General features: G+C 38.0%; 1 protein-coding gene across 2 annotated transcripts in view; it reads left to right on the plus strand.

Moving 5' to 3' along the window:
* The window catches only part of CLIC4 (chloride intracellular channel 4), a 90,539-nt gene that overhangs the window by 52,171 nt on the left and 29,335 nt on the right, over window positions 1-9,033 (plus strand). For both annotated transcript variants that reach the window (XM_032300861.1, XM_032300862.1), the window contains exon 2: window positions 2,206-2,315. In XM_032300861.1, the coding sequence (XP_032156752.1) occupies window positions 2,206-2,315 (110 nt within the window). The remainder of the gene's footprint in view (window positions 1-2,205; window positions 2,316-9,033) is intronic.

The raw sequence follows: 9,033 nt of genomic DNA on the forward strand, positions 1-9,033 counted from the left end.
TTGACTTTTGTGTATGGTGTAAGGAAGTTTTAATCTTCTGCATATGGCTAGCCAGTTATCCCAACACCGTTTATTGAATATGGAGTCTTTTCCCCATTGCTTGTTTTTATCAGCTTTGTCGAAGATCAGATGGTTGTAGGTGTGTGGTCTTATTTCTGGGGTCTGCTTAAGGGTGGAGGGTGGGAGGAGGGAGAGGATCAGAAAAAATAACTATTGGGTACTAGGCTTAGTACCTGGGTGATGAAATAATCTGTACAACAAACCCCTGTGGCGTGAGTTTACCTATATAACAAACCTACACATAGTACCCCGAACCTAAACTAAAAGTTTAAAATAAGCAACAACAACCTTGGCGCACACATGATGGGACTAAAAAGATTTGTACCACTCTGAGTTTTAGGAAAATCTACCTTATCATTGAGCTTCGGGAAGCCAACTGTGCCATTCATTAAGTAGGATTAGGAATAGGTTATTATAAAGATACCTTTTGTTATTTTCTTGCTCCCTAAAGGAATTTGTAAATAGGATATTGGTTGGGTGTGGTGGTGCATGCCTGTAGTCTCAGCTACTGGGGAGGCTAAGAGGGAGGGTTCCTTAAGTCCATGAATTTGAAACTGCAATATGCTATGATTGTACCTGTGAGTAACCACTGCATACCAGCCTGGACAACATAGTAAGATCCTATCTCTGATTGAAAAAAATAAACAAAACAGGATATGGGATGTTTATAATAAATATTTTTTGGAGACAGGCACACCTACAAGTTTCCTTTTTTACTTTGCCTTATAAAGAATCCTGTCTGATAGAATGAAAAATGATTTTTGCATTTCATAAATCCATAACAGACTTTGCCTTTGCCCTGAGGCAAGGATATATGTATACCCTAGGAATTACTGTTCTGTCCAACATAGCAGCCATTAGTCACATGTGGCTATTTAAATTATAAAAACGTATTGTTTATGTTTTAAATGATAAATTATACTCGTGCTGCATATGCCAGTGGTCTCAAAAGATTTTAATTTGTATTTCTATTCTACCTTTTCTGTGTTTTGATGTGTTTAGATGTGCAGATAACCTACCATTATGTTCCACCTGCCTACAGTAGTCAGTGCAGTAATATGCTGCACAGGTTTGTAGCCCAGGAGCAGTGGGCTATGTATACCATGTAGACTAGGTGTGTAGGGCAGGCTATATCATCTAGGTTTGTGTAAGCATACCCTATGATGCTTGTACAATGCCAGAATCACCTAACAGCGTATTTCTCAAAATGTGTTCCTATCAGTAAGTGATGCATGACTGTAATTTAAAATTAATAAAACAAAAATCAGTTCACTTGAACTAGCCCCATTTTAAGTACTCCCTAGCCAAATGTTGCTAGTGGCTACCAGATGGGACGTTGGCAATATGGATCATCTCCATCACTGCAGAAAGTTCTCTTGGGCAGTGCTATACTAGACTGAACTTTTTTTTTTTTTTGAGTCGGAGTCTTGCCCTGTTGCCCAGGCTAGAGTGCAGTGGCATGATCTTGGCTTGTAGCAACCTCTACCTCCCAGATTCAAGCAATTATCTTGCCTCAGCCTTCCAAGTAGCTGGGACTGCAGGCGCCCACCACCACACCCGGCTAAATTTTGTATTATTAGTACAGACGGGGTTTCACCATATTGGCCAGGCTGGTCTCGAACTCCTGACCTTGTGATCCACTTGCCTTGGCCTCCCAAAGTGCTGGGATTACAGGTGTGAGCCACTGCGCCCAGCCCTAGACTGGTCATTTTTAAGAAAAGAAACAGGCTAGCGTTAGCTGGGTGCAATGGCTCATGCCTGTAATCCCAGCACTTTGGGAGGCTGAGAATGGCAGATCACTTGAGCCCAGGAGTTCAAGACCAACCTGGATAACATGGTGAAACCCTGTCTCTACTGAAACTATTAAAAATTAGTCAGGATGGTGGTGCGTGCCAGTGGCCCTCGCTGCTTGGGAGGCTAAGATGGAAGGATTGCTAGAGTCTAGGAGGAGGAGGCTGCAGTGAGCCAAGATCACACCACTGTACTCCAGCCTGGGTGACAGGAGACTCTGTCTCAAAAAAAAAAAAAAAAAAGGCTAATGGAAGAGCAGAATAATAAAGACCTAAATTTCCTAAAATTCAGAAAAAGATACGTTGAGTATCATCACTTTGACCTTGTTTTTTAATGTTTAATTCTGTTTTCCAGGCTGGCAGTGATGGTGAAAGCATAGGAAACTGCCCCTTTTCCCAGAGGCTCTTCATGATTCTTTGGCTCAAAGGAGTTGTATTTAGTGTCACAACCGTTGATCTGAAAAGGTAAGACACAGTTGCAGTTTGCAATCAACTTAAGCTGAACTGTCTTTTCAGTTTGATCCTATTTTAACTTTGATGGTATATAGTCTCTAAAGGAAATATATTAAAGTTCTGCTAGTTTATGGACAAACTTAACTTGTATATACAAGTCACGCTGTCAGTATACTGCATGTGGCTACTCAGTCTTTTAGGAACTTTTGTATGTTTACCTTAAATTTTATGAGCAGCACCAGGAGCTAAGTTTTAGTGTGGATGCAGTGAAATCCTTGACTTTTCCAGTTTGAACATGGAGTCATGAAGAACTTTCTAAGCAGAATCTTGGCCCCGAATGTGTTAAACATATGACCTATATAATCTGGATCTTTAAAGACAAGGATTTTTAGGAGGTTGAATACCATTATTGTCAATTTCATTTAATTTACTTTTTAGGGAATAACAGTAATTTTCTATAGCATGATTTTAATCGTATTTGTTTACATCTATTGTAAAATAATTTCAGTTATCTGTGGCCCCTGACTATTTAAGTGGAGAGTTGTTTGCAGCTTTCTCTCCTGGATGACTTTATGGCTTATTTTCCATAGTGGAGAGGGCTGAGAAGAGCCCTGATGAGTAGAAAGCTCCATTTTATTCAGGAATGTCTATTCGCCTTTAGCAAACAGGTCTGGGGTAAAGAACATTTATACATCCCCTTCCACCAAAGATTTAAATCAAGGATTAAGAATAGTTGTATTATTGGGAAAATCTAGGGTTTGGCAGTGGATTCCCCTTAATGCAAGTGTTACATGGGATTTGTTATTATACTTATTTTTAAAGCTGTTGTATTAGTTAATTCTCACAATGCTATAAAGAACTACATGAGACTGGGTAATTCATAAAGAAAAGAGGTTTGATTGACTCACAGTTCTACAGGTTGTACAGGAAACATGGCTGGGGAGGCCTCAGGAGACCTAAAATTATGGCAGGAGGCAAAGGGGAAGCAGATACATCTTACATGGCTGGAGAAGGAAGAAGAGAGAAGTAGGGAGGTGTTACACACATTTAAACAACCAGATCTTGTGAGAACTCACTCGCTATCACAAGAACAGCAAGGGAAGTCTGTGCTTATGATCCAGTCACTTCCCACAAGGCCCCTCTTCCAACATTAAAGATTATAATTTAATATGAGGTTTGGGCAGGGACACAAATTTAAACCATATTATATATCAAGTCATGAACAATGTCCAGGAAAGAACAATGACAGCCTATCACTTGATAACAAAGTGGCCGAATTCATATGTGTTATCCCTCTGAGCATCACATGCTGATGGTTAAACCTGAAAGCTATAATTTCATTTCCAGTTCTATGTTAGTGTACTCAGATTACTGTCATTCCCTTAAAATATATTTTTACTTACTGCTAGTACATAGATTTGAAATTTTACAGACTTTAAAATTTATTGAAAATAAGCCATAAAGTCATCTAGTTACCCCTTTAATTGTGTATATAAATTCAAGATTACACACTTATAATCGAGTTAAAACTACAAGCTCTTGGGAAGACATTACCTCCTTCATGTTGGGCAGAGATGTTGTAAGAATGAAATAAGTCATGTAGTTACCCTTCTATTACTGTTTTTTTCATACATGCATACACAGAGGAAGTTTCCCAATATAACTCCTCAAAATAGACCGTACCACCATGCACACACCCTTACTGTGTCCCAAAATACACGAATTTCTCCTATTCCATTTTTGGCTTGGAGCAAGTGAGTTGACTGCCATGCTTTGAAAAAGCCTTCATTGAATAGTTTAATACAGTGCTTAATTGTGATGCATACCAGTAATAGTGCCATAAATGATGGGAATCTGGGTCAGAAAAGGAAGTAAACTCATTATAGCTATTTCAGAGTTGTCTGTTTCTTTTCATTTAGACTTTTTAAAGGCATTATTCATATAGGTTGATTGATTGATATTTGCAGATTTGTATATATATGTTAATGTGTATATGTGGAAATATGTGTAAGTGTATATTCTAAGTGCGTATGTTAAGTATTTATGTGTATAAAAACTGGCACATGGGAGACAGGCATTCAGGATCTCATAAACAGAAAATATCTAAGAAGATATATGTTTATTACCTCGGACTTTTTGTAAAATCAACAGCAGAGAGCACTTAAAATTGAAACTTACATTCTTTGGTCTTCTTTAGCAATCATAGGTCTCTAGTAAAGCTAAAAAATGCTTCTTAGGACAATTAAAACTATGTAAGTAGTACATGATAATAAGTTCCTACCATCCCTACCCCCCTAGTCATCAACTTCCTCTTCAGAAAGACAATTTATTTTAGGCGTGGTCTTTATCCTTCCAAATCTTTTCTTTTCTTTTTTTCCTTCTTTTATTATTATTATTTTTTTTGAGACAGGGTCTGCCTTTGTCACCGAGGCTGGAGTGCAGTGGCACGATCATGGCTTACTGTAGCCTTGAGCTCCTGGGCTCAAGTAATCCTCCAGCCTCAGCCTCCCAAGTAGCTAGGACTGTAGGCATTTACCACCACACCTGTGTAATTTTTTAAGAGACAAGGTCTCCCTGTGTTGCCTAGGCTGGTCTTGAACTCCTGGGCTCAAGCAGTCCTCTGGCCTTGGCCTCCCAAAGTGCTGGAATTACAGACGTTAGCCACTGTGCCCGGCCTTGTCCAGATCTTTTCTGTGAGTTTACACACTTATAATCTTGAACAAAATTTTAAAGAGGTACCTTTACCTCAAGAAAGTGAACATTGGCTCAAAAAACAAAAACAAAACCCACCAGTATATATGAAAGTCATCACAGAGAAATACAACATATGTCTAGTACCTTTCATAATATAGTCTTAATCTTAAAACATTAAATGTGACTCTTTTTAGAAATTTGTAGGGGAGAAAATGCCTATAATGCTTATTTTCCTGCTTTTCCTGGTAATTGCATAATTTCACTGTGAGAAGTACTGACTCCAGAACAAACCAGTGGAGAACAATAGAACTCCTCTGATAGTTACTTAGCAGCTCACTGTATGAATTGAAAAAATGGTTGTTACATGACATTTCATCCATAAGAACAAGCCCATTTCTAGTTCTGGCACTGTGTGACACATTCTCTTTGAATCTGTTGGCATTAATGACTCTGCTGGTGATATTCATGTGTCCCTTGTGAGGCTTTGAACAATCTCCCATTACTTGCCTGCCCGAGCAGTCTTAATGGTTGAGTGGGAGTCATTTCTAAACCTAATTTTCTGTTCATACTGCAATTTAAAGAACATTAGATTTAAAAAAGTGCCCAGGCTTCAGAAAGAATTTCAATTTTTTACATCAATGATTTGAACAGAAGCTTCAGATAATATAAGTGAAAATATTAAAATTGGGGGCATAAAGATGTTCTGGCATGTCATCAGCTGGGAAACAACCATGGCATAGTATAGAAAGTTTCAGGAGTAAGACCTGGCTATGTATGAAGAGAGCCCTGTCACTGATTTCACTGGGACCTTGCGGAAGCTGCCTCATCTTCCTTGGAGTCAGTTACGTCATATTTAAATTCAGGAAAAAGGAAGGGAAAAAACTTCACTTTTGTAATAGTTTAAAACATTACCATTACCATGGAACGGTGAAACTGATAGTTCTGCATATCTTAAAAGGCAGTTAGAAACACAGAAGAAAATCTGATTCCAAAATAGACTCTTCAGATAGTTTTATTTTCATTATCATGTCCCTGTGTTTCCACCCTTCTGAAAACAGTCTGCAGTAACTTGAGAAATAAGTTCAATTTCCGCTATCTTCAGTAGCAGCAGCATGAATGACACATGCCAAGAGACTAAATGGAATGAGACAGGCCTGTCTTTTAGAGAAATCAGCTATTTCCTGCTGCTGGCCAGACAGGAAAGTCAGACTCCATTTTTCCCCTTTGTAAAGTTGACTTTAGCTACATGAAGCACTTGTTAGAACAGTCCTAAAATTCAAGATAATTGTGTTTTATCGCTGCATTCAGAATCACATGTGTACCCAGTGTGTGTAAGTGAATGTGTGTGTATGTGTGGGTGGATGGTGGGGTGTGTTTGTGTGTGTGTGTGTGTGTGTAGGTGGATAGGAGTGTGTGTGGGTGGGTGGTGGGGGGGTGTGGGTGTGTGATTGAGAGGTGGGGGAGACATAGACACACAAAGAGGGAGTACTTTGTTGCTATGTCTTTATGTTCTTTTTCAAGACGATTTCAAAGATGATACATTCTATTGAGGTGCTAAGAGCTGAATTAATAAAATTATTAGTGAATGTTTTTCTAAATCTGTTATCAGTATATACTTTACTCCTAGGCTGTTATTAAGATGTTAAAAATGATAGAATCTATATTTGGGCTGGGCAAGGTATCTCACTCCTGTGATCCCAGAACTTTGGGAGGCCAATGCAGGCGGATCACTTCAGGTCAGGAGTTCAAGACCAGCCTGGCCAGTGTGGTGGAATCCTGTCTCTACTAAAAATATAAAAATTAGCCAGGCATGGTGTTGAGTGCCTATAGTTCCAGCTATTCGGGAGGCTGAGGCAGGGGAATCGCTTGAACCTGGGAGGTGGAGTTTGCAGTGAGCCGAAATCATGCCAGCCTGAAAAAGAGGGCAAGTCTTCATCTCAAAAAAAAAAAAAGAGAAAATCATGGAATCTATATGTGACATCTTTTCATGGGTGCTGCTTTTTTTTTTTTTTTTTGAAGTATTTCTCCACAGATTGACTTTAAAATTAACATTAAAAGTAGACAGATTAACAATATTTAATTCATATCAATAAAATTCTTTATTTTATATCAAGATGATCTTGTTGCGTGTAAAATTCTTTTAACTGGTTGAACTGGGACAAAGACAAATTCATAGTGACGAGGAGTCTTGGTGTGTGTGTTTTGTTAAGTCCATGATTAATTCGTTCAGTTAGTGACTTGACTATCAGTCAAGCCAAAATATATCAACTCTAGTAAAGAATAATTAATAGTAGTAAAGTGTTTTAAGACAAATAATTCTGATTCTATGGTGTTAACTTTTGTGGGGTTTTTTTTTTGTTATTTTTGTTGTATGTTTTTATAGTGTCTAGTAGTCTTCTTGATACATGTGAATTAATTTTATGCCTTGAAAATCAGCACCTTCAAAAAGGAAACTCGATTTTTTTTATTGCTGTTGTCGTTGTTCTCTTTCTGGAGAAAAAAGGATCTCGATTTAAAAGATAAGGCCTATATACCTAGTACTTTTTTCTTCAGTTGGCAAGTCAACTTGTTACAGATAGGCCGTCTTCAAGAGCCAGCTCCAGTGTCTTAGAGCTATGCTGCACTCATTTTATACCAAGCAACTGGAACTGAGCCACCAGCCCAACTTCCTCCAATTGTTGCAAATGCACTGAACTACATTTTAATAGAAATTAAGCCATTTAACTCTTAAAATGTTAGCTCCTATAGGAGTTCTCCTTTTCATTCCTTTCTTTCCCTTTCTGTTTTTATTTTTCTTCACCTAGAATGACAATGGGGAACAACAGAATAATTTATTTCATCTGAAAGACTACCATGATATGTGAGGCTAAAAATAATAAACCCAAAACACTGAAGAATATTTGCTCCCTATTGCAAGGCATGAATTCTGTGCACTTTGCTCTTGATCTCATGAAAGGGAAACATTTGAATGAGTTTTAATCAATTGTTGAGTATTTACTGAAGGCCTTTTTTGAAGTAAACCAAAAATGTCTTGAAATTTTTCACCGTTTCCTATTGCCTCAGTTTCATTTATCTCAAACTGCAATTCTTACAGTGTTAAGTTTCTGTGTAACATCTGTAAAATGAGCCTTTGTGGGTCAAACAGAACACCTGAGGCCTGAGAATGCTAGGTGGGGACTGCAAGTTGAAGAATCTTAGATTCTGTTTGGTTGATACATAGCTTGTGAGTGAATCAGATTACTGTTTAGAACTTGTCCATTTATTTGAAGTCTGCTAATACATTTGGAGGCACTAAAGTTTCTTCTCAAATCCTTCACTTGGAATCGGGACCTGCTATAGTTGTCTGTCATCTCAATGGTTAATCCTGGAAAATAGTTTTATTGCTTTTTTTATTTAAAAAAAAATATATATAGCTTTTCAACCAAAACAAGATAGACTGTTCACTAATCACAAATATTAATGGAAAATGGGTAATCATATGCCCTTTTAAACTTTCCTTGGTTGTATATATGACTCTAAATTAATCAGATTTTATGACCAATCAGTTAATTCTAGGTAACCATTTATGAACCGTCAGTTCTATTAAAGTTAAAACTGCCAATCTTATTTCCTGCATAATGCTTTGTTAATGTGATACTAAAAGTGGTAATGAGTTTCATTTGCATGCTTTTAGTTGACTTTCATATGCCTTATTTGATTTAATCTTTACAGACAAAGCAGGTCTTATAAAGAGGAAATCCAGACTCAAAGAGGTTGTAATTTACTTAGTCATATAGCTGGTAAATGGCAGAGCTTTTCCATTTGGGACTTCAAGCCAGCCCTTTTTAGTCAGCCTTGGTTCTTTTTTTCTCTGATAGGCTAGCTTTCTCCCTCCCCTAATAAATATTCTTATTTGGAAGCCAGGGGCAGTGGCATGCTCTCTATTCCCAGCTACTCACAGCTGAGGATCCCTTGAACCCAGGAGTTTGAAGACAGCCTGGGCAACATAGCGAGAGAGAGAGAGAGAGAGAGAGAGAGAGAGAGAGAGAGAGAGAGA

This window comes from Sapajus apella, unplaced genomic scaffold (genome assembly GCF_009761245.1).
Source record: "Sapajus apella isolate SASKATOON/1434 unplaced genomic scaffold, GSC_monkey_1.0 scaffold43, whole genome shotgun sequence".
In the NCBI taxonomy this organism is placed as follows: Eukaryota; Metazoa; Chordata; class Mammalia; order Primates; family Cebidae; genus Sapajus; species Sapajus apella.